This window comes from Plectropomus leopardus, chromosome 9 (genome assembly GCF_008729295.1).
Source record: "Plectropomus leopardus isolate mb chromosome 9, YSFRI_Pleo_2.0, whole genome shotgun sequence".
In the NCBI taxonomy this organism is placed as follows: domain Eukaryota; kingdom Metazoa; phylum Chordata; class Actinopteri; order Perciformes; family Serranidae; genus Plectropomus; species Plectropomus leopardus.
In genome coordinates, this window is record NC_056471.1 from 28,484,128 (window position 1) to 28,511,099 (window position 26,972).

Below are 26,972 nucleotides of genomic sequence, written 5' to 3' on the forward strand. Positions count from 1 at the left end.
CCAGGCTTCAGTCTCTCAGAGACAGCCATAAAAATTACAAAAGAGGTGATTGACGACCTCTACGTCTGACTTATGAACTTACGAGTCTTCAGGTAGTCTCCATCCTCTTGACACTTGGCAGCAGAAGTTGAATCTGGGACTCAATCTTTGATATATCGTGAGCAGGATCCGCTCCCTCTCTGACTGCCTGAGACCGGTCCAGCAGCCAAACATCTGCTGTTGATTTCAGGGTGGGCTGAAAGCTCCCCGTGCATTAACATCCATGTCATAATCTCCCAAATTACATCCTAAACTGTGCCTTGTGCATTACTCTGCCCTGGCCTATAAAATGGTGAGCAGATTTTATGGACCCTATAGAGAGTTTTAAGCTCACACCAGAAGTGTTTGCTGAATATTGGTTTGTCTTGCTTGTCTGCATTAATGCATGGAGTTTGTGAGCTCTGTGCCACCTCCATATTATGCACATTCATTTGTGAATTGCATGATAGAATTTATCCTGTAAAAGCCTCCAGTAAACACCTCAAAGGAAATGATTTATTCAAAGGTGGAAGAGTAGTCTGCATTCATAAAGGGTTTCATTAGTTTATGTTAAAGGCCGAGTGGAGAGAGATGCCGATATATATGTTTACAGCGTCAGCTTCGCAGAGGGGATGAGAGGGGGTTTTCATTACCTTGCAATGTTGATAACATCTTCCACAAATCCTGATCAGCAACGCAGTCAATCTAATGCAGATATAACATGTAGAAATAAAGACTTACAGGGCTTTACAAAGCAAACTGACACTTATTGTTAGCTACAAACACAGCTGTGCTTCACTCTCATTGAATTCATTTACATGCACAAAATATTCCAGGTTTTGTCCTTCTGAAAAAGACGGTATTCCTTCTAAGCTGTTTACATGTCTAATGAAAATGAATATTCCACTAATACTCCTGTTTACATGCAGCTGTGCATACTCTGATTAACTCGTCCGATGTCGTTTATCATGTCAAAATATGGAAAAGGACAATGGCTGGAGTCTCTTGTCATTTTACATGTTTGCATAAAGATAGGATTTTTTCAAAGTTTCCTACCTGTGGCGGACTTGTTGAACCATGTGAGCTCAGCCTACCTCTTTCATTCCTTTAAGCCCCTTCCTTAAAAAGGTTTGTCTTGTGATACTTGATCCTCTCCAAAAACCTGTTGATATCAAAGTCTTCGATGATGGTTAAAAGTAGGTGTGTTTCTTGTTCCGACCAGAAATGTGTAGCTTTTCTGTATGCATTTCTACCACAGCCTCAGGGTTCCCACGGTCATGGAAAACCTCAGTCATGAAATTTCACAATCTTGTCTTCCAGGCCTGGAAAAGTCATAGCTCTAACACGTCAACTTGGGGCTGCACGATATATCCTCTCAGCATCGATGTTGCGTTGTGCAAGGACAAAGCAGTTTCACTCAAACAAACAATTTGCTGCTTGTTACAAATGAAAAACTCACATGGTTTTCATTTTCCATGACTAATTCCGGACAAGTCTTCCCTTTAAAGACAGGTTACGTGTAAATGTGACAGTGTGGCGACGTTTGTTATGGGAAGCAGGACTTTCCTGTGTATGTGTGTGTGTGTGTGTGTGTTTGTGTGTGTTGGAAAGTGCTAAAGACACAGTTGAGTGAGTGCTTTTCCAAAATGAATTTTTTTTATGGGTCCTTGAAAAGTCATGGAAAAGATTTGAATTTTTGTCCAGTAAAATGTGTGGGAACCCTGAGCCTTGCAAACAGTTGGTGAGTTGGTTGTATACGTGATCAGATTTTGCTATTCAAACCTGAATAATAACAACATAACCCACATGTTTTAAGCTGAAAATCCTAAAGAAAATATACATTTACATGACCCTCATCAAATAAAACAATAGGGGAATATTTTGTGCGTGTAAATGTACTCATCGCAAAGCAGCTGTTAAACAAACAGACCCAATACTACAAACTCTTTTTTTCCTCTTTCTCAATTAAGGAATTCCTGTGGAAGACCGAGTGAACATCTTCATCAACAGTTTTGGCTCCATCCAAGAAACGACCATGGTGAGAATCCAGTCCAGTCCCATTTCAGCCTGACTCTATTGATAATCAGTACTTCTGCCAGTCAGAAGTAGTGGATAAGAGCTGAACACTGCTTCATCCCACAACTTTTAAGGAGGATGCGTGAGCATGTGTTGTAGTCAGTATCAGACCATTTAGTGGTAAATCATTATGAAGACCGGAGTTTTCATGCCTCATTTATCTGATGGCTTAATTGCAGATAAAGAAGTGCAGTTTGAATGCAGATTAAACTCAAGGACGGTGCTGGGTCGACTCTTGATCATTTAGGAAAGAATAAAGGGAACATTCTTGAAGGTTTCTAATGAGCCCGGCTTACTGGTGTGTTTTAATTTCAAGCTGCTGGGAGGAGCCAATAAACATTAAGTGTCTCTGTCTCAGTAAATATGTTCAATTATGTGACAAGGTAAGAGAAATTAATGCAGTGCAGACTTCACAGTTTGATGCTTGATTCTGTCTCATGACCTTCTCGATATAGTGCAGTTTTACAGTATGAAATCTAGAGTGTTATCCCCAAAGAACTGAAATTGAAAGCACAGTCTGTTGTTTTGCATAAATCATGCAGGCACTTTTTTAACTTATATGCAACAAGATGGGTCAGCAATCTTGTTGCTTCAAAGCAATGCAAATCTTAGAGCAATGTTTGTCTTATTCAGAATACTAGCCAAAAAACATATCATGAGACAAGGGTGTGTGTGTGTGATATCTACCGCAATGTCGCCCAACAAATTAGCACCCCCACTGGTTTGGTTAGGTTGAGGAAAAGAATTATGGTCAGGCGTTGTCACATTGCATACTTTAGGAAAAGAATCACAGTTAGGTAATGCTGTGTAATGCACATTACAATAAATATGCAGGTTAGGTTTAGGAAAGTAAAATTACTTTGCATTGTTGCATTACATAATGTTAAGTTATATAGGTTTTGTTTAAGAATGATAGTTGGTTGCTGACATCTTACGTAATTTACGCAAAGTAACATACTCAACATAACATGACAACGTGATGGGGTACCTAAAAATAGCTCAAAGTTCACTTGACTTCACACAAGACACAAACACACGTCTCCTGTGTGAAAGTCCTGTGTGTGTTTGATCCATCCACCATCCCAAAATGCCTCCGTATGTGGATTTTCACCCTTCATACCAATTCCTTCTTTACTCGTGTCAGCACATTAGTCATGTTAGGTCCGCCTTTATGATTGTGTGGAATATATACAAATTCTGGTGCTTTACTTTTCATACGAACAGTGCAGGAGAACAGTCTGACCAAAAGGATTACGTAATCAGATTTAGTCTAAAACCAGAGTTGCACTTTTTGATTTGGCATACCAAAGAATAAACACAGAGCTTTTCTGTTTTGTTTTTTATTTTTTACAAAAATAACTGAACTAAAAACTGAAATGAGAACATATTTTGATGTGTTTGTGAAAGCTGTCAAACTGCTATCAAATGCAGCACTGCTATCAAATCCCATTTGCTCCCCAATGTGAATGTACTGGCACTGTTTGGTCAGTGGCTTCCATGCCAGATAGAGAGGACTTCAACTTGTGATGGGCTGCAAACACAATTTCAATGCTCCTCAAACAAAACAGCTAAACACAAAACCATAGCAAAGCATAGCAGCCTTTAAGACTTGAAAGACATGCAACCCATGTGTGAACTGTGTGGCAGCCAAGGACCAGTTCAGTGCCATTCCTCACAAACCTGATATTTTTCTTGCATGAACAATTGAGTCATGGAATATACTGGAACAAGAACAGATAGAGTGCTAGATTTTAGACCTTTGCTCCCAGAGTCTTGGATAGTGTCTCAGGCCAAAGCGGTGATCAATGTTCCACTTGATTTCACGAGGAGTGATACTCTGAACAAAGTCTTGGATCCTATATGGTGGAATTGGAGCTGCATGAAAATGTACTCTGGAAATATTTCTTTTGGCTGCAGATCAGTAGAGTGTGTCCGCTTGTAAAATCTTCCAGTGGAGAGCTTCACACCATGACCAATTACAGAGCAATTAGGATGATAAATGCTGAAATTGGGAAATCCTTAAATCACAAAGTATAGACAGCAGGGGGTGCATGGATGGTGGAAGACAAAAAAAAAGAATAGGAGGAAGCAAAATAGAGGGGTAGAGAAAATGAGAGATCAAGAGAAGGGAAGAAAGGAGGTTTTATAAGAGCTAAGGAGGCAAACGGGGACGGGACAGACAGCAGAAATTGAAAGATAGTGACAGAAAGACAGAGAAAGTTTAGGAAGGATGGGTATCAGGCCCGATCAATGCATTTTTTAATTAATCGGTTATTTTGAGCATGTGTAATGTGTAATGATGTACACGGTGAGCATGATTTGCGGCAGATATTCAGGTTTATTGTAATGCTGCTACTTCAAAAAATAGAAACTGTTTTCATTTTCATGTTCAAGCTGCTACACAGAGGGGAATTAATTTTTTTGTTGATTTTTAGTGAACTAGTTTTACTATAATGCTGTTGTAAGCGGACTTGTGACCGTTTTCCTCTTTGTTGTGATTGGAAATTATAAAGTTAAACTATAACACCACTTTGAAGGGGAATTTGGATTATATTACTCATTAATACTGTTCTGTACTGTTCTGTACTTGTGTACATGTTTAAATGCTATACATAGTGAATTTGAGATCAAATACTTTAGACATTTTAGGTCGGTTACTTGATTATTTTATTAAAAAGATTTTTGCACAAAGTAGAATTAGAATAGCCATTAAACAAATATTTTTAGTTTGTTAACTTTGTTATTTTATAAAAGTAAGATAAAAAAAAAAACCTTAGGTTTAAGTAACTGTTCAGATTTTTTCTCTTATTGCACTGCAGAGCTATTAAACTGTCCCGCATATACACTGCAATGATTTTTAATAACTTAAGAGTGCTTGAATTGTGCATTGTGCAGCTGTACAGGTAAATACAGGTATTGGTATTAGGACTCTGCATATACTCAATATCAAATGACTGGGATCAGGATGGAGGGGGGAAAAAAGATCGGGACATCCCTAAAAATTTGGGGAAGAGTGAAATAAAAAAGACCACAGAATGAAGACAAACCAGACAGAAGGGGACCAAAGATGACGAAGGAGGGAAATAGAAAAAGACAGGAATGAGGAACTTGAGCAGGGGGAGGTTGGAGGAAATTATATAGAGTGGAGGTGATAAAGTAAGACAAAAGAGAAAGAGAAACACCAAAAAAGGAGAGATACGATCGAGAAGAACAAGTGATAGCCAAGATGGGGACTCCCAGATGACAAATTCGTCTTTCCTCTTCCCCCTGGACTTTGAACGAAAAACAGAAAGAAAATGAAAGTGAAAAAAGGTTCAAAACGTAATCCAGGAGGAGAAGGAAGAGACAGCTGGCCACCTCTCCCCCGCAATTTATCACTCTGTGGGGTATCTGATCTCAGGAAACCCTCTCCCATCATTGACACCTCCCTGGGCAAAACCCCACCTCACATCCACTGTAGTTAACATTTCTATTCTCACTTTATGATTGTATTCATCAGGAGCGGATGACTAATTTGAGATGAAATAAATAATAGCGGTGTTTTCTTTTACTGCTTCTCAGCTTGAGTGTTCCTGGTTGATTACAGCGAGCGGTGGTGTTAAATCTCTCCGGAATCGAATGCAGCACAGGCAGCTTGATGGTGAGCCAGAGGGAAGATATATTTCCTTGTCTGGTTTTCAGAAAGGCGAAGGTGTGGGAATTGGCCCGCGTCTCCGACAGACAGTGAAGAGCCAGCAGTAGCTATTCGTGCTGTCGCTCGAGGACTAGTTGGACATTTGGAGTCTAAAATTAGGTTGTATAGAAATGACGGCAGGCTTTCCAAAATGAGATATCAACAATTTGACCACTGTGCCTTCTCCCCAAAAATGTTTACTGGCAGGAAAATAAAGCACATTCTGGGTTATGGCTGGATTTATAAACCATCTTAAATCCTCTGTGTATAAAATGGTGTTAGCTGAGCTTTTGAAATAGTTCCTGCTTATTCATAATGTATATACAACAAAGAGGGAAAGCTGTCTCTTCATTCTTGTCTCCTCGTGGACATTTTGCATCAGCGTGTACCAAAACTAATTACATGGATAAATAATACTGTATCTTTTTTGCATATTTTGCCAAGGAATTGGTGTACTGTATACAGTATGGTATTCAGTTTTACATGAGAATAACACAGTCAACACTTGCACAATACAATACTGTCTGTGCTGTTTTGGTGCAAAGGAAAGATTTTAGCGTGAAAAATGTTCTTGCGTAGCAGAAAGGAAAAAGGAGAGCAGGACTTCAACTTTTATGTTTCTGTAAATCCCAGATATGTAATATTTCTATGTTTTTATGCAGCGGATATGTTGAAAATTAATGTTTCAACATATCCGCTGCAGCTAAAGATTCCAACAATGTTTAGCTAAAAAATATCAGCTTTTGTTGTTTGTTAGTCTGAAATAGTGATCTGCAGCTTGGCAGTCATCTTACCTAGGTGTCACACCCTTAATCATTTCCCTTACATCCCAATTACAAAGTCAGCTCATATACATGCAACTAGAATTATGTCAATGCAGAAATGTTGATATGATATGTAAGAAATGTACAAATATAACGTATTCTTTGTTTGCAAAAGATGTAAAATTCCAGCATTTTCTTCGGGCAACTAGGCTGTTTGTAGCAGGTACCTTTAATAGAGATAAAGATACGATAGTGCTTAAACAGAAATACATACACTTACAATGTACTTTCATGAAAAACAGGTGCACTATAAAACCACATCTGGGTCAGCTGGCTGTCTCACACTGTCAAACCTGGCTGTAACTACAGTTTCCAGCAGGAATATATTTTTTCAGGAAATAGTTAACATACATTTACAAAAGGTGAGAGAAAGAATTTAAATAAACAAGACACCAAAACCCACTCTGCTCACTAAATCTGGCTTTACCAAAATATTTGCCAGCAAACACATTATGTGTACTCTTTCAGAAATATTTGCCTGTGCAATTCCAAAATAAGAGAGAGTTTGAAAATCACCGTGGCATCTGTGACTCATGTGTTGACAGCAAACTTAAGCTTTTTTTCTCTTTCTTTATGGGTGTCTCCCTTTGTATCATAATATATGTGTATCTTTGCATCTGCGCCCACTCTCTAAAATCAGACGTTTTGGCAGGTCAGTGAGCACAGGGCAGGCAAAACTCTTTATGGGTGCTTTTTTCCTCAGCAAAAGTTTGTGACTTGCGATAATTGATAATTGATTTGTCAATCCATTCAAACCTGATCGAATCAGATTTATGGACAAAAAGAGCAGCTTCTGCAAATGAATTCAAACTTTTAGACCCAGCAGAAGTTTCCCTTTCAACGGGGCTGGTGCTCCACTGCTCCGTCTGTGCCCAGAGTGCACTCTGAGCTCCGAGAGTGTGGTGAATGTGTAACGAAATGGCATTTATATTTCAACAGTGCTCCTGACCAATAGTCCACCTCCAAAAACAACAACATCTATTTGTGGCAGCACATGTTTTAATAGTGGCGGGCCAACACAATAAATGACTGTGTAAGAAGACTTGACTTACAAACACAGGGATTTGACTCAGTATACCACTGTTTGTGTCCTATGTGAAACCAATCATCAACCTTGACTTATTTTAACTGATGTAGGTTAGTTCATCATGGTATTTTACGTTATGTCGTGTTATTTAGCAAACATACTCACGTATTTTACTCCAAACCTTGGTCTTTTCCGAAATGTTGCCACATAGTTTGGGTGCCAAAACAAAACTGAAAGTGAAACTAAACTGATCATTGTGAAACAAAACAGCCACTATTTCACAACATTGGATAGATGCACTTTCAGGCCTCCTGGTAGGTGCAGTTTTCTCGCATCTGAAGTGACTTAAAGTAGCAATAACTACTAGTAACGACCATTTAAATGGGTTGATAATGTTCAAAAGGGGTTCAAGTAGACATGTTATTCAATATTTAATACATATGTGCTTTAAAAGGGATGCATTTTCTTGCACTGATTCATTTGAATTTTACCTTAAAATGGTTTATCAAAAACCCACCTGACAGAATATGTTCTTTTTAGTTCCATTATTGCTGTTGCAGTAGGTTAACATAAAGTTCCCATTTTACCCCACTGCGAATGTTATTATGGTCCATTATGGTCCCTGCTGCTGATTTCCTGAATGCCAACAATCCACTGTGTCCTCATTATGAGAAAAAATGCACCAATCTGAAAACACCTGAGTGCAGAGCATAAAGCAATGACAAATGCTGGCTTTTAGCAGACTCCACATGAGCAGCTGCATCAAAAAAAACAACCCTTATTATAAAAACTGGGAACAATGAAGGGATGGAAGGTGGAAGTTAATTTCTTACCCAGAAACACACCCACACCCACCTACAGCTGGTATTTTGGCGGCTTTATTTGACATGTCATCCATCTTCACACTCAACATTAATAGTCCTTCCTAACACCTGGTCCCAGAGCAGCGTGAGGCACGCCATCAAAGCAGGCACACAAAAAAACCATCCCAAACCCTCACAGAGTGATATTTTCCCACCAAAAGAATGTGGATTTTTTTACTAATAAGCTCTCTAATGAGGCATTTGCTGTATGGCATGTTGCTGTTATTGATAACATTTGACCCTTGGACTGTGTGTAGTTGTATGTATGTTGTCTGCCTTGAAAGTAGAAGTCGAGTGTTTTCGCTGCAGCTGTTAAATGTCACTCTGCACATTCAAGTGGTCTGCTGAAGTTATCGTTGAGATGTTTGCTGTGAGAAAATTCTGCTTGTCAGTGACTTCAAAGAAGTATGAAACGTAACCTGTCAGTACTGTGGGACTGACATGTCCTATCCACGTTTTTCTCATCTGTTAACTGTACATCAAACCAGCAGTATCAGAGAAGTATCTGAAATATAAAACTAAAGTGTTTATCAAAATAGTTTCCAAATAACTTTCTGGAAAATTGATAATTGACTAATTGTTGCAGGAGCTGTACTTGTATAAGATGTTGGGTAGATTAATTTACATCAAAATTTATTTTGTAAATTTTTTCATGCCTTGTTTTTTGTAAACATCTTAATTTGTAAAGTAACTAGGAACTAAAGCTATCAGGTGATGTAGAGAAGTAAAAAGCACAATATTTTCCTCTGAAATGTAGTGGAGTAGAAGTACAAAGTGGTATGACAAGAAAATAAATTAAAATTTGTTCTAAAATACAGCACTTGAGTAAATACTGAAAATGTCTTGAGGATTTTTCATTTCTTTTTCTTTTGAGACAAATCTTGCAGCGTTATAGAGCAGGATCTTAAATAAAGGCGATTGAAAATAACAAGTCGTCATGTTGCCGTCCATCTGGGCAAAATGTGAATGCAAAATTAGCATTAACCAACTTCCATTCACAGAGGTCATTAATCCCTTTAAAAGCACCCAACTTGAGTCCATAACATGATACAGACATTAACCACGTTTGTGCTCATCTGTTGTCCCTAACAGGATTACAGAGTGAACATCTTCCTGCGGCAGCGCTGGAACGACCCCCGGCTGAAGCTACCGCAGGACTTCAAGTCTGATTCTCTCACCGTCGATCCCAAAATGTTCAAATGTCTCTGGAAACCCGACCTGTTCTTCGCCAACGAGAAGAGCGCAAACTTCCACGATGTTACCCAGGAGAACATTCTCCTCTTCATTTTCCGTAACGGGGACGTCCTCATCAGTATGAGGTAATGACTTTTGGTTTGATTATTTCTTTGTTAAAATGTGCAAATGGCAGCCAATATTTAATGTGCTATCCAAAGATAAATAAGCTCCAATTGTTGTTTAAGTCAAAGTATGCAGGATTTTCCTGAAAAAACAAAACAATGTATAGACTCATGCAGAAGTAATCCCTCTAAATCATCACTGATAAACCACTAGAAGTGTGTGGTGGTGTATTTATCTGCAGAGACTCTTTTCGTACTTTGCTGTGGTTATTATGTTCCTGTGTGGGTGAGGTTCGGACTAGAGACCGGGTGCCAGAATGTGAGCAGCATGCATCCAAGAAGAAGCTACAAAAATTGCAGAGACAGCGCATAAAGTCATAAATATTGCGACGAAAAAATCAGAGGGAATCCATTGGTGGTTTTCAGTTTGATTTTCGCTGGCTATTGTGAACAGCGACACTATACCTTTAAACAGTTATGTAACTGTTAAGGTAAAATGTCATATCAAAGTGTCTGTTATAATTCAAAAATCATCCACACAGTAACTTTATGTGGTCTTTATATTAAAAAAATAACTATAAACTATAAAAATTACCCTCCTGAAACTATGAGAAATTGATTTCTGGCCGTAGCTCCATATCTCACAGAGAACCCTTACTGAAACAATACACTGTTAAGCACAGAAAAGTCTCCATGCACTCGAATGAAATAATTAATATAATCTTTCATCCTCTCGGTTCATTTTGATGTGGGAACTTTACGAAGTCACATTTCAGAATGTCTTTGAATTGAACCTGCATTATTTAGATATTCACTCCGTTTGGAGCTATAAAACTTTGCATGTTTCAAAAACTTTTAATAGCAGCCGACATCTCCGATGTGCTTCGTGATTCAGTCTGCAAGTTCGTCTGGTACAGTCTATGATCTGGTGCCAATTAATGGACATTATCTAAGAAACAATTGACCAATCAGAGCACAATAATTTCATCTTTTCTCATATGAAATTCATTTAGCACTAAACAGGAGACTGGCCGTGTCAGATGTGTTCTCACCTACTGGAAATACTGGTGTAGATGAGGGTTGGGACCTGGGTGGACCGTGCAGGAGGTAGTAAGTGACAAAAAAAGTATGCTGCAGTAACTGCAGTATTTTGGTCTTTGGGTTCATAATTTGGTCATAAACAAACGAGTCTCTTGCCATTCCTTAAATTTGCCTCCCAACTTTGGTGTCAGCCCTCACAGACCTTCTTCTTCACCCTTGGAGGTTTGTTTTCTTTTGGTTTCACGTCAGTCACATGACAAAAATGTCATCAACACGCTGACTGACTTGCTGAGAATTCTCCAGACAATGACCTGCTCTCTTTACACATGGACTCAATCGGACATTACACACACTTTGTAATAGGGAGCAGGCAGGGTAAAGTCAGTGTAATGTCCGCTCTAACTGATTCAGACATTTGCGTTCTCTGGTTAATGTCTAAATAAATTCAGGATGTGTGAAAGGGGCTTTAAATAGCTACATTTATAAAGAAATAGTGACAGAAAAATAAAGATGATATAATCTCAGCTGTGCTAGTTTTTGTGAGACCAATGTATCGCTCCTATAGTAGCTTCCATATTGATGGAAAAGACGTCATGGGATTGATGCACCACTCACTACTGATTTGTGAGGGTAAAAAGAAAACAACTGTCCTCCAAACAAAAAAAATAGGCCACCACGATGTCAGGCAGAATGAGTGAAGTGCCAAATAAAAACAAAATGGCAATTTAATATCATTATCAGACTCAGTCCAAAGCTTGCCTAATGTAGCTTTAAAATCGTGTATACACAAGAATAAACAAACACATCATGAGATTTAAGGCCTAGTTGCATGTATACGACTATTACCTGGAGACCATAATTCTCCCTAATATGATAATGTAATAACTGATCATTTGTGTTTTTAATACCCTGAAAATATGCAACATTTATTTTAGTCCTGTGTGCATCTCAGTGAGTTAGGGACGGCTTGTTTTCCTAATTTACAAGCATTATGTGGGTTTTCTATATATTTTATTTTTTCTGGGTCATGAATCATTGAGGCTGTGGGCTGCAAGAGTGTATTTCGGAAAGATAATGAGACTGTTGACATGCACAGCATTTGGTAAAAAAATATCTTCTCTTCCAAGGAGCTCAATGTCAACTAGTTGGAGCCAGACTCCTACACTCTGGTGTTCAGTCGTCTTCAGAGATAATCTTTTGGACTTAGTCTGTAATTTTGAGCAACTCTCAAACAAGAAGACTCAAGGGTAAACCTTGAAATCCTATAAAATATCAAAACAGTTGTGTAATACAAACAAGGCCTCTGTGTGAGTGTAAGTGGACAAAAGAAAAGAAAAATGGAAAACTGAATTTTCTTTATCTTCCTGCAGGTTGTCTGTCACCCTCTCCTGTCCGCTGGATCTCACTTTGTTCCCGATGGACACACAGAGGTGTAAAATGCAACTTGAAAGCTGTGAGTTCTCCTGAATAATATCCCCGTAATATCAAAAACACACATGTCAGCTCTGTGAACGTGATTTCAGTCGGACTTTAACTCATCTGCATGTTTGAATTCGTGAGCTCCATTATTTATGAGTTGGGAATATATTTGTTGTTTTTGTAAAATAGTTGTTTTGGGCTAAATGAAAGCTTTTTGCTTGTGTTTAGAAGCCAATTTCAGTGGCGAACACTAAGAGAAGTGGAATAAATCATCATATTTTAAGGTTGCTGTGAAAGTCTCACAGCTAATTGAGCTTGACTGTGGTTTTTGCATCTTGTTTACAAAGCACTTTAGACTCGAATAAGCAAAATAACTTCGAGCCATTTCCCTCTAATGGCTAACCGGACTGCCAAGACGTATAGTTTTCTGCTCGTCTCTGTGCATTTATATTATATTTTTATACTCTGATTGTATGTTTCTGAGTGTGCTTAACGTGCAAGCAGATATTGTGGGCATTGACTGTGTATGTACATATGTATTTGTGTAACCGCTAGTGTGGTTTCAGCAGTGTTTTTTGGATATACGTGTTCACTTTTTTGTGTGCCTTTGTCCCTCTTTTGTCCAGTTGGCTACACCACAGACGACCTGCAGTTTATGTGGCAGACAGGAGACCCAGTGCAAATGGACGCCATCGCTCTGCCACAGTTTGACATCAGACAAGAAGATATTGATTATGGGAACTGCACCAAATTCTACACAGGAACAGGTACTGTCCTTTTCGTGAGTTTAATTTTCTCACATATTTTTTACACAAAAAAAACACAATTATGCTTATTTGTGAGGAAATTAGATGTTAAATCGTTCAAAAATACTACTTTTTAGAGACATCTAGCACAAAGTAGGAGTCTCCTTTTTTAATCAACCTCAATGGGCTTCATTTACAAACAATGCATGGAGTAATATTTTCTTACCTTAATTTTTTAGTAATCTGCCAGCAAATTTAGAACTGCCTCAGACCATAGATATGCACAAATGATTGGCTGTCTTAGGAAATGTAAACACACCTTTTAACTAAATGCATACAGTGCAAAGCTTCCCATGTAGTTCATGTAAATGTTAGTGTTAGTGTCTTTTAGTTTATTGTTAACTCATTCCTGCACACTCTGTTTACTTTGTATGTTATCACATCTCAAAAAGGTCGCAGCTGGTTACTAGTTGGACGCTCTGTGTGAGCTGTGCAGTGGTGAGCTGTAGCCACCACAAAAGCTGTTTTATAGGTTCCTTCAGAAAAATCAGGGGAGGATGATGGGTCTTTTTGTTCAGGTAGGATTAGTTTCGTGCCGGTGATTGAAAGATGAAATCGTAGCAGATCAGGTGCCGAGCAGCAGCGGGCAAACGTCACAACACAGCATTGCCGTCTGTGCTCATCTGTCTTATCAGAGGCGATGCTGTGTGACTTCTTTATTTCTGCTGGTAAAGGCCAAAAGACGATTACACCTCCATCTCCTGCTTCTGTTTGTTCAAGGAAATTTAATTTTAACACCTCAATAAATAACAATATTGGAAAGATGAACTGAGGATTATTTTGCAGTGAGGAGATTCAGTCTTTTAGGACAGAGAACAAAGGTGTGTATGTGTGATCAGACAGTCAAGTGAAAGAGAGAAACACATCCACACAGTCTTTTAAAACTTCCCTCAGTCATGACAAAAATGTTGCTTTATTCTGCTCTCCATATGAATTAATAATTGCCACAAGAAAAAAACGCAGCTCACAATGATGGTCTAAAAGTGTCTTCCTTTGTCCTGGCAGAGACTTTGACTTGCAGGACAACAACTCATATATCTGATAATGGTTCTGTCTAATTCAGCTGTGGCAGCGTGCACAGCCCTGGCTCTGGCACAGCTGAGTGGAAAGAAGTAACTGATCATTTCGATAGATACTCCTCTCTGACAAGAACAATATGGAAGTTATCACATCACAATTAGGGTTATTTTGTGGGTTAAGTCTGCAAAACAAGCCTCTGTGAAGCTTTGCTACCATCGAGCTCATGGTTAAATTAAAACATAAAAACAAGACACAACACATTACAAATTAAAACTTTGCTCTTTGAAGTTTTTCAAAAATGTTTTCAAGTTGAAAAATTAAAGGTGCCCTGTAGAGTTTTCTTGTAAACAAACTAAAGCTGTTTTTGCATTCAGTGTTACAAAAAGTAACTGTATGCACTTCACTTTCCTATTGGCCGAATCACAATGCTTTTTTCACTATAACTTTTGGGTTGAAAAACCCTGCGTCACATACATAAAAGGAAACAAAAGGAGCAAGCGCTGCCTCAGCTGTTGTGTTTTTGGCCATCTGAACAAAGGACAACCCCAAAAATGTAATATATGTTTAAGTTTCCGTTATATTTAGATTTCTTTCACTCCTTGATGTCATACATCTTTTTTTTTCAATACTAAACTGAAGCTGTTATCTCAAAACCACCAGACTCTATTGACAAAAGCGGTCATTTTAGGACATGGGGGATGCTATACTACTGCTACCTCAATTGGTTAATGTGTAAATATTAAAAATTTAGCAACTTCTTAGACTGAAAATATTTTTTTAAGTGGCTAAAATAAATTGGCCACAGCAGTTCATTTCTTATTTTCTGTTACAGGAGGTCAGACCATCATGTTTAACTATATATCTTTAAACATTACAGTTATGGCTTAAAAAAAGACTGATTTTACATATCTCTGTATTTCAAATCAGTCGCCAGTTGTCAAACCAAAAGTTTGCAGTGCTGTAGTTTTAATGTCTTATTTCATGCTTTACATACATCATTCGCTGGCGGTCTCTGCCTCTGTTGGCACATGTCTACGTGTCATGGTTACCGCCACCATTGTCGAACAGCAGAATAGTTGCAGTCAAATGTATTCTCCTGTCCATCTCAACTTTTTAGTGTGTCTTGCTCTTGAATTGCCAGGAAGCTACTCTTTCCATGGAAAATCTGATTTGCATTGCACAATTTTACGAATTTTTGTTTGGCTACGTAGGTATTGGTGGAGGGTGGAGGTAGCCACGATGAACTCAGACAGACTAATGTACAACACATCACACTGACTTTTTTCCCCAGGATCTTGGCAGGTCTAAAAATACTGAGTATTCCCGTAATAAAGTATAATAAAAAGTACAAAAAAAGGTGCTGGTACTTTGCCATACGTGTATTCAGACCAGCGCGAGCACAAAACGACATTCGCAATGAAATGGAAAATCTCTATCAGCCAACAGAGCTGGTATGACCTCAGCGCTCTCGCACTTGGGAGGCACTCTGCTGGCAATGAGTCAGCCTTTTAACGGGTTGCCGTGGCAACCTGGCCAGACACAAAGATCACCTCTGTGTATGACTGGTTCGAGCCTGCTCTGCGACACAGGCAGCCCTTATATGCCGTAGAAAGCTCACCCAGAGATCCCCGGGCTAGTTAAATATTACTTCAGCCCATCCACTCTACCATCCCATTGGACCCGCCGAGCAGCCTCAAAGAGCAGAAACACAATGCTGCCGCAGGAGGTCTGAAGTGCATCAATGTTTATTCAATACTGCTTTAATGAAGACCACATTTCCATTCGGGATGGATCAGTCATAATTGATCATTTATGAATGGAAATTTATGCTGTACTCTTAAGAATGATAATTTTCTAAAAACATGTCCCCATCCACTGAACAAAGGGACTTAGTGTTTGGCAGAGGACACATTCAGGTCTCTACATAATCGGCATGTTATGAATTGGAAGCAGTGCTTTTTTGGGTTGCTGCCCTGAGTGCTCAAACAGGTCTGAGCTTTAACAAAGTTAGCTGAAATGATGTTAAAGTCCTCATCCCCACTGACCTTTGTCTTTCTCTTCTCTTTGGCTTTCTCCGTTACTAATGGTGCGCACAGCTGTGCTTCGCTTTGTGCCGAGGCAAAAGGAGGCAGATCAGATACAGGACTTAACCTGGCTGCTACCTTTCCTCTAAATGCCTTAAACAGATTTCTTACACCAAGTCATAAAGGGCCATTTTTCTCACCTGCTCTGTTTCAATTTAGGGGTTGGATCCTCCTAAATTAACATTTTAAGTTATCACAAAAATCGCAGTGATATTGTATTGTGACTAAAGTATCGTGAAAATATCATATTTTGGGGCCTCTTGTGATTCCAAGCTCTAATATTTTAACCCAACATTGTGAACTGAGAGAGTAAACTATATACTTCACGATATTTTCCTGGTCAAAAGCCAAAATCATGGAAAGCTTAAACGTGACAGCCGCCGTGTAATTTCAAACAGATATTGGGAATTTCTAACACTGACGACGTCATTGAGAGGAACTTCAAAATCCACTATGAAAACAATGAATTCAGCTTATTTAAAAGGAGCTTTACACTTTGTTTTTTAAGGTGTGCCCCATTTAAACTGGGACATTGGTATTTCTGAGTTTCCAGTCGCATATTTCAACTGAAGTTGGATTTCCTTCTGGAAAAGTCTAAAATAACCTCACCAACCCTAATTTCAAATTTCAAGTAAGCACCTCTACACGTAACGAGTAGTCAAAGCTGTAGAAATATTCTATTTAAGCACTTCCATTTTATTTTGGTCTCATTAAATCAATTGTACACACAGTACTGTCCAACTATCTGTGGAAAGACTGCATGTGTTTGTATGCCCAGAATACCACATAATGATATGAGCTGCTACTGCGAAAAACGTCTAACAATGGCTAAAAGTGGTGATGTCTTGGTTTTCTTGGACTTGTACTGGAATGTGGTAAACTCATGTCATCTCATTCTCAGCGAGGAACACAATAACTTGATGCAGGTGTACTCTTCCTGCTTCCAACTTTTTAATTTTAAGGCAAGCTGTGTTTCTCCCTGAAGTTACTTTAATCACATTTGACCATCCTCTCCCTCCTCATGCAGGGTACTACACATGTGTGGAGGTTATCTTCACCCTGAGGCGACAGGTCGGTTTCTACATGATGGGTGTTTACGCCCCCACGCTGCTCATCGTAGTCCTCTCCTGGCTGTCCTTCTGGATCAACCCTGATGCGAGCGCCGCCAGGGTGCCTTTGGGTACGGATTATTTGATCAATCTCACCACCTTCCACTGACATTTACCAACACACATCATGTGTAAATATTTCTTGTGCTGTTTAACCAGGGTGGAGTGCGGAGCTGGACGATAAAAGAGGGGTGGGTGAGAGCGTTATTGAGGTAATTAGGTGTGAAAATTTCTGCTGTAAAAAGCCACTGGGGAAAAAAATGGAGCTGATAAAATAAAACTCTCCCTGTAGGATTTATATGTTTTTTAGGAATCACTAACATTGTGGCCCCAATCATCTCCATCACGACAACATCAATCACTCTGACACCATGAAGGACTTTATCTATCAAGCATGGTGCCATGTCCAGTGTAGTTGTATATGTGATAAATCACTAAATGTAGCTTTAATTGACAGATGGGACCCACAGCAAGTTAGTACTTTTAGGAATCACTTATCTAGTGTACAGTGGCGAATCTTCCCAAAGGCGACAGAGATGAGCACAGACCCAGACGGGAGCCGAAAGCTTACTGGGGCACAGAAAAAAAAACAAAACCAAGAAGACAGTGGTTCCCACCAACGCTGAAATATTAAGCCAATGGAGAAGTTCTAAAAACTGAAGTTCCTCTTATGGCCACCAAAACAAATTAAATCCCCAAAATGTCCAACTTTAAAGCAGAAATAAACAATGTTTACAGCCTCGTACAAAGAACAGTGTGGGTCTCTATAGCTATTTTCAGCACTCATGACAACTGTACCAGGCTTTATTTTGTTATAACTCACCCCTTTACATTTTATTAGGTTTTAAAATTACGTATATTTAAGGGCGAGGCCTCTTGAGTGAGAGACTGTCTGCCGATAGTGTCCGCGTCTTCCAGTCAGATCCATCCCTCGCTCCTTCATTGTTCGAACCTTTCACCCAAATATGGTCACTCCTGGCTCCATAAAAACAAGATGGCAATGGCCAAAATGTTAAAATCAAGGCTTCAAAAACAGTCGTCCACACCCCAGTAAGTGACATCATGGTAGCTACACATACAGTCTGTGGTTCCCATGTATCCCTAAAAAGTCTTGAAAGGCTTTGAATTCATTAATCTGTCATTAATTGGTGTTAGTATATCTTAAATAAATCTTTCAAAAGTCTTTAAAATGCCAAGACATGAGAAGTAGGATGTCATTCATCTTTTTTTCTGACATGCATTGTAAAATCTCAAAATAATTGGTAACATCTTTTAAAAAACAATAATTTATCAAATGCCTGTCGCATTAACGTCATCAGATCAGGACAGTGGAATGCTTGCCAAGAGCACCGAATCTGCTGTCCGGCACTGCTAGTGTAGGTCCAAATACTTCTATTGGCTTTATTTCTTTAAAAAATGTGGGGAAAAGGCAAAAGGAAACTTAAGAAAGGAAAGCAAACAAAAAAAAACAAGGAAACTGTTTGAAAGAAGGCGCATCAAATAATAATTCTGTAAAATAATTTTAAATATAATATGATAATTAAAAAGTTTTTGGATATCTTTCTCTAGCTTTAAAAAAATCCAAATCTACTGATTTCTTGTGGAACATTTCTTGCCAGGTTGCTAATTGGCAATGAGAAACTTGCTTCCAACACTTCCGATGTTTTCAAAAAGAAAGCAAATCAGGGTTTGAAGGTTTCAATATTTGTGAAGTTGTCTGAATACAACACACAGAAAGTAACATCAATACAGGTTTTTAAGTGTTGCTTTTTGCTGGTTGGTCCATCTCAAATTTATTGGTTTTTGGTCATATGAAAGGAGCCAAGGAGAACAGATTTCATTTCCATGTCTTTCATCGATCTGCCAACATACTCAGACACATCGAACTACGTAAATGCCCAAAATCTAAAGCATTATCCCACCTGATTCAGCTTTCTAGCAAGCCACTTTCCCTATTGAACTGAGATGTGATGCCTGTTTAGCCACATTGCCAAAATGTAGCAACATTTAGTAAATGTTTGGCTACTCAATTCAACTTAAGTTTAAAATACACAGCTACAAGGCTTTGCTGATAACAGGAAACAAGTACAGGCTCTTGTGTGTTTCTGGTAAATCTCTATGTTAATCAGAGAAGGCAACAAGAGAGAACCAGGAGAAACTCAGCTGGCCAACAAGGTACACCTGATCCCTATTAACCCAAATTAATGAAAGGGTGTGCAGGAGGAGCAGGGTTGTTTTTCCAAACTGGAGAAGCACACAGTGTGTCTAACCTGAAGAAGGTCCACCTAGATTACGATGCTGTTAGCCTGAGCCTGGAGGGAATGCAAGAGTGGTTCAGTACTGCTAGTGCTTAATTCATGTTGTTTTTTTGTTTAGGCACTGAATAAATCACAGGCAAGAAACAGATGAGCTTTCTCTAGTGTCCCTCTTGCTCAGAGTGCTGGTTGTTGGCTCAGGCCTAGTTTCACCTGCAGGATGGAAAAGGGGCAGAAACTCTCAAACTAGGTTCATACTTTTTCTTTGGCCCAAATGGAGGAAGTATCCTCCTGTGTCTGGCACTGACCTTCTAGGACGCTGTAACCAACACCGGGACATCGACAGAAGCACATGGTTAGGTTTAGGCAACAAAATCATACGGTTAAGTTTAGGACAAAACATCATAGTTTAGCTCTACATTCTCAGTGGAAGCAAACACTGAGGTTTCGGGTGAAAGTCCAGGATTTGATAGATCTAACTTCTGTCCCTCCCACCTGACTTTCCAGCTCCTTATATAACATTGTTACTGGCATCATTTTCAGCTGACGCCATTCGGTGGAGTGTCATAATGCCATTAAAGGTCTCATTTGGCTGCATTACAAACTGATGCCACCTGGCAGTGCATCATACCACGGCCAAAGGTCGCCTTTGGCGCAGAAATCACAGACAAAGTGATGGTATTTGAGGACTTCAGAATGATAACAGGCTGGAGCATCCAAACAATGCGTATTAGAAATGTTCAGCCCCCTGGCAATCTCCCTCCAGCCAGATGCTAACTTATTTAGGTTTTAGTTTTGAAATAAGTTGGTAAAATATAGATAACTCCTCAGTTCAACCCAGTGAATCACCTGTTCTTTATCCACTACTTTGACACTTTCAATGCGAGTGTGACTTTCCATAAAAATTCAGCTTAAAACTGCAACAGTCGTGACCAGTTAGGACAAGAGATCAATGCAATCAAACAGATTCAGTCACTGATGCCCGCTTGCATCATATTCATTAAGGACACAACATAAGAGAGCACACAGGAAAATTGCTTTATTCAGTGTTTTTGCTGGTTTAAATCATATAGTCGGTTTGTTTTGGAGAGGAAGAGACCTCTGGACATAATTCAGATCCTGCTGAAAACCTTCTGAACAATGAATACTGAAGGAATACAAACCGGGGTTCACACTTGACACATGGGATAAGTTTCAGCTTTTTGCTATCTGCAGTTTTCACCTTTACATGCCACTAAATCCCACACACTGCTCCTTCAAGATATTTGTCTATGCTATACCTTCCCAATACATACAGGCTGACACTATGATATTAACATTTCAAATCAAGCTTGCGTTTGCTGCAGAAAATGTCCATCCATGTCTTATGTTTTCTTCGTCCTCCATTATTTAACATGTGTGTAATATGTCAGTGTCATCCAAAAACAGCATCACGTTGGCACCTCTGTGTGTGCAGGGCGGCATGGATAAGATTATCCATTGTCATCCCGCTCCAGTTGTCCATTGCCTCCTTTCCCTCCATCCTCCTTCCAGTTGTTTATCACCACTTTCATCCCATCATCACTCCAACTCCTCCTGGAAGCCTCCTCTGACTTCTCTCTAAATGGGATCAGTCCAGGTCAGTCAACATTTAGGTGTGGGACGACGCTCATTTATTGCTCCTCTGTGTGCGTGCGTGTGCATGTACATGTGTATATATGTGCCCGTGTGTCCATTTAACTGTGTTTTTGTGTGTTTTCTGTCCACAGAGAGGGTTTGAGCAAATGTTACAGTAAACATGGGTTCACCATGGCATCACAAATATGTTTTTCGAGTTTTCGGTCTGATACAAAGTGCAGGTTTATTTGTACATGCAGCTGAGCGGGGTGCGTCATTGGGGAACAAGGCAAACAAGGCTATTTTAGAATCGCCTCTTTTCATGTTTTTTTCTCTTTTTATGGATGATAGGTGGGCATCTTTCGTTAACAGTTTGTTTCAGTTAGAAATGAGCAGTTTGATTAGAAAATCTGAACCCTGTACGAACCCTCCCTTGATGATTGACCGTAATGAGACCTGGATGCAAAACCCATCGGTCATTGCATTTATTATCTCTCTGAAGAATCCTAACAGGAAGGGAAAAAGGGGAGTGAAGCCGTTCATTGGTGCTTATAATACCCTCCAAAGAGAGTGGTTGTAATTATTTCTGCTGTAGCCTGAAAGAGTTGCGCCGTGCGGGGGGGAATCTCTAACCTGTAATCCCGTTAGCTATCTGAGATAAAAAACAATTTAAAATTACTGCTATTAGAGGCTGTCTGGGCTCTCTGAGATGTCCTAATAAAGGAGGTAAAGGAACGGTCATGAATTTCTAATTGCAGTCATGTTCTCTGAAACCTCTTGTGGATGTGAGCCTTTATTATAACTTTTGTGCACATTGGAGGATTAATTTGTGTCGCGCTTTGTGCTTTGAAGCGGAAATACATCAGTTTTTTCTCTCTGCAGTAGGTGGATCGAATTCTTTTCCTCAGTGGAAACAATTAATATTGACAAATGTGTCCACAGTGACAAATATCAAAAACGAGATGTATAAGTCATAGTAGGCTTGGGGGGTCTGCAAGATTTCATACCTGCATAACCTCCTGAAATTTCACTGGGGTATATGGTATTTGATGATATAAATGTATGGTGCTGCTTTTTTCAGCTTTTCAGACTAATTAATACACACCAACAAAAAGTTTAAAAAGTAATATTCTAACACCTATTTTCCTTTTTTAATCAGAAAAATAAAAATGTACACTTATAAATTCAACTTTTTTGTAGTCACAGAAGACTGACGAGGCTTAACAGCCTTCATACTCGACAGAAGCATAATAAAAGTCACCCAAACCATCTTGTTTACTTGGCTAGTTATCTAGTTAGTGCGTCCTCTGTTCCAACAATCGCCAGCTCTGGTTTGGTTGAAATAAATCCTGAATTCTCCAAGTTAGATGTAAAAAACATGCAGTTATTCCTCACAGCCTCTCTCTGCCTGCTGGCCGCTAGCTGATTACAGTCCTGTTACTTCTCCCTTCACCACTAGGTGTCTGTGTGTCTCTCAGCTCAGCTGCCTGTTCCACCAGTAGAGACCTCAGACTGAGCTCTGTCGGTGCGTGCTGTGCACTACAAGCAATGAGTTTGATAGAAAGAGAAGCACCTGTATTTATGACTGTATTGAAAAACGTACTTTCGACATTTGTTAATACCCTGGTATCCCAAAATACTTTGATATCACCTAAGCCTAAATAACAGATGGTGGAAAAGTTCACATTCCCATTTTTTTTAATATCCAAGTTCCTTTCATTTTGCAATCTGCCAAGGTTAATCGCCTCCCCTCTTTGTTCAGGCATCCTCTCGGTGCTCTCTCTGTCCTCCGAGTGCACCTCCCTAGCCTCGGAGCTGCCCAAAGTGTCCTATGTCAAGGCCATCGACATCTGGCTCATCGCTTGCCTGCTGTTTGGTTTCGCCTCGCTGGTGGAGTACGCCGTGGTTCAAGTGATGCTCAACAGCCCAAAGCGCATCGAGGCCGAGAAGGCCAAGATAGCGTCGAAGGAGAAAGCTGCAGGGAAGAGTCCTGCCGCCAAGAACAACACGGTCAACGGGACCGGAGGGACGCCGCTTCATGTCAGCACCTTGCACGTCAGTAGATTTGGTTATATAACTTGAGTGTGTTTGTGTGTTTGTCACCATTCATAAATTACAAGATCTGCTACATATCCTCACTCAGTCAGTTCTTAATGCCTCATACATTAGTGAAATCTACTTTTTGAAGTGATAGTGGTATGCCCAATATCCATTAAGAACGAAAGTCCAATTTAGTTCTTTCCTCAAGATCATCCACAATTTTGACTTTTTTTGGGGATTTCACCCTCTTTCTTAAGAGGCATACTGTACATCCCTGGTTTGATTCTAGCTGTGGATCTTCATTGTAGGGCTTCACCGCTAATCGAATACAATTAAATTCAATCACAATTTTGGCTTCCCACAATGAAATAGAAAAGACTGACTACAATATTAATGTTTAAAATGCTCCACTCTTAGAAAACTATGCTGCATATCAAATCAGATTCTTCTAAATTAACAATAATATCATGCCACTGTGTGAAAAACGTTCTTCAATGTTGCTGCTACAGTTCAGAATAGATGAGTAATATTCAGCAGAGGGCACATGGTCAAAATGAAAATGTCTGGGCAGAAGCCAAAGACCTAGTCCCTCGAGGGGACTGCCTATTGTTGCCCAAAATTCTGAAGCCCTGTTAGTCAAAATAATGTCCCATTGGACCCAAAGCCCATTCCTCTGACAGCCTGTTATTCCAAAAACAAATGGCTATTGCTCCACAGTCCCATTTCTCCTAAAATACACACTCGCTGCAGTTAGATAATCCATTAGCTGGGAAAACCGATCTGTAAACCATGGATATGTTACATTTGTCGCCAAGGCTGTGGTGAATGTATGGTTAGGTTTAAGCACCAAAATCACTCGAAAATGGTTAGAAAAAAATCATGTTTTATGGCACAAAAGTCACTGGAAAAGCAAGGATGAGACAGTGAAGAACACCCGGGTTTGGTGGTTCAAACGCTGCTTGGATAAGAACTTCAGGGAGCATGTATTCTTAAAAAAAGTTTAAAAAAGGGTGGTTTTTTGGATAAAGGGCTCTCGGAGAAATGGGCTTTCAGTCCAATTGGACATTTTTTGGACAAATGGGGCTTCAGAATTTCTGTTTCTCAATTTGGTGGACGAGTAATTGTGTAATTGTACATGTAAAGCTTAGACCCAGCACTATTTTGATCATGTCCACCATTGCATGAAATATCACCTCATGTGACGCCAAACAAATAAGATTACGGCGCACACGCACATTAAAAGCCAATGCTGAAAACAGAGTTTCGCAAAATATCCATTTTTTTGTGACCTAAAATACTGCTTGCGTTTGAACTAAAAGCCTTAACGCATAGAAAAAGGTACGTTTTCAAATATGCACATTTGGACAAGACATTTGCCTGCACGCAATTCTGACTTGACTTTGAATTTCTATTTATTGGTGGGCGCGTAAAGTCCCACATATGTAAATGATTTAAATTTAGAATGTGTTAAGTTCATGTATTAATGTGAAAAAAGAGCCTTCCCTTGGGTATTGTTGCTGTAGTTTATTGCCACAACATTTCAGCTTTGGTGCTTTTTAAAATGTCTTTCTGTGATTGCTCAGTGTGCGTTTGTATGATTGTGTATATGGTCATGATTATGAGTAACGTCACCTGCAGCAGCACAAAGTATAATAACAGAATGCATATTCCAGATGAAACATCCTCAGGCAGGTTTGTAACAGTGAGGCATAGAGATCTCATCTAAATGCAAAACATAGAAGTCCAATCATTAAAAATCGGCATCGTCTCTAACACACTCGTGCACACAGTCAGGACTCGAGTCTGCCACTCACATGCACATCAGGAGAGCAGTATGTTGTACGGGTCTTTAAATTGTACGCCTAATTGAAATTAATTTACCTCCGAGTGTACGTTAGTCCACACCACATTTGGTTTGAGAGGATTACATTATTCCATTGAGGTTTAATGGGCTTTCTTGTCAAAACCAGATCAAAATAATGAAGCTCTAATGAGCTTAATGACTTCAGTGAGTAAGCATCCATAGTCTGATTAGATCCTGTTCACCCCGCAGGCCTTCAGGGAAGTCGATGAAAGGAATTTTTTTTTTTGGACAACATTAAATTGCATCCTTTTGCTGATAGTTCTCATAAAGCACTGTTTGTGATAGCACGTAGGGGGCTGTAGAGGAGATACGGGGCTCCAGATGAGACAACAACCATATTAGGCAACATTGTAGAGCACAAAGTAAATCTAATTTTGGCTCCTAAATTCTCTTTTTTTTCTCTCTTAAAATAACAGTAGATTTGATTTATCAGCGTGAGTTCTGTCCAAGCTTCAGCATCAAACAGATCCCTTACTGGGGTTTTCAAAGTGCAGTCTGCTTTCAGTCGAGTCCAGCAATCCTAAACAGCCTCATTTAAATGTTCCTCACAGTTCAGATGAAACCTGCCCGTTGAGTAGATGTGACGTCTAAGAGACATCATTGCCACTGTGTACACACAAAACACTTCTTTATGTGTCAGACAGTAGTCAGAGAAAGTGGAGCATCCAGTTGTCTTTTGCCAATGTGAGATTTATGGAGTTGGAGAGAGTGATTTGTGCAGTTTGGAAATCTGAAAAAAGGACACAGATGTTAACCAAGGACAAGCTGGATTACATTTAGTATTGTAAGAGATGGGGAGTTGGTCCAGTTTTTGCAGTCTGAGTTGATAAAACGCTCTCTATCTTGTCAGAGCAATTAATAATATATGTTGTTTAAAAAGTAGTTTGCAGGTGACAGTGCATTTAAAGGGATACTTTGCCGAGTTTGATTTTGCATCCAGTTTTGTATCAAAACAATGTGGATAGTATGTGTAGAAGACTAGCCAGTGCCTTGATATCTCTCCTCCCCACACAAAATGACGTAAAAGCCGTCATCTGGCAGAGTTTCGCCCGGGCTCTGTCTTGGGGCTGTTGCTCAAACTACAGACTGTACCTACGCATTTTGGCATTGCTCGCCAACCATGCTGCCACCAGGAACAAATAGTATACAAAGAGTATACAGCTGATCAAAATACACACCCAACCCTCTCGCTCAAACTCACACCAAAGTCCGATGAAACGGTAAAACTTGGCAGTGCTGATTGAATATAAATCAAGATTATGTTACTGTGCTACCTGTTTCTCTCTTAAAATGTTCTCAGAAACATATTTTAATGCCCATTTCACAGTAATAGCCAGAGTTTTGAACAGGAAGCGGGCAACATGCTGCTTCCTGCGTAGTGAAGACGGAGCCCAAAAAAACGGAGATCAAATGGTAAAACTAAGCAGCGCTGATCAAAAATAAACCAAGACATTGTTACTGCGTTGCATATATCTCACCTCAAATGTTAGAAACATGTTGTAGCCTACCGTTTAACTGTATTATGAGATCAGACTGGCTTCTGTTGTGTTGAATGAACGCGATGGCGTCACATCACCCACCAACAGGATTGTTTATTGGTCTGATGCATTCTGGTAGTTGTAGGTTTTTAACCTTTTGAGCTAAAGCCAATGCCTCAGCCCTTTTTCTCTGTTATCTCTGGTCATGAAGCTCCAATTTGAAAAGTATTTGCATATTTCTACTACACAGACAGCCTAGTTTTATGTGAGGACTCTCTTTATGGCGGTGAAATACTTCTTTAAATGAGAATTTGGCCAACTCTCAAACTCCCTCCCATTTGACAGCAAAATTGAGAGAGTGATTAATAGCGAATAAGCAGATAGACATAAATAGACAGTCAGATGGCTGCAGTTCAACAAGCGCTCAGTCAGCTGTCTGTGCCATCTGTCGGGGCGGTATGTGCACATATCTATCCGTGTG

At 39.5% G+C, this 26,972-nt stretch overlaps 1 protein-coding gene across 1 annotated transcript in view; it reads left to right on the top strand.

Moving 5' to 3' along the window:
- The window catches only part of glrbb (glycine receptor, beta b), a 41,384-nt gene that overhangs the window by 12,278 nt on the left and 2,134 nt on the right, over positions 1–26,972 (top strand). Inside the window, exons 4-9 of the mRNA XM_042493316.1 lie at positions 1,989–2,056; positions 9,574–9,800; positions 12,191–12,273; positions 12,866–13,006; positions 17,177–17,329; positions 22,872–23,164. Of these exons, the coding sequence (XP_042349250.1) occupies positions 1,989–2,056; positions 9,574–9,800; positions 12,191–12,273; positions 12,866–13,006; positions 17,177–17,329; positions 22,872–23,164 (965 nt within the window). The remainder of the gene's footprint in view (positions 1–1,988; positions 2,057–9,573; positions 9,801–12,190; positions 12,274–12,865; positions 13,007–17,176; positions 17,330–22,871; positions 23,165–26,972) is intronic.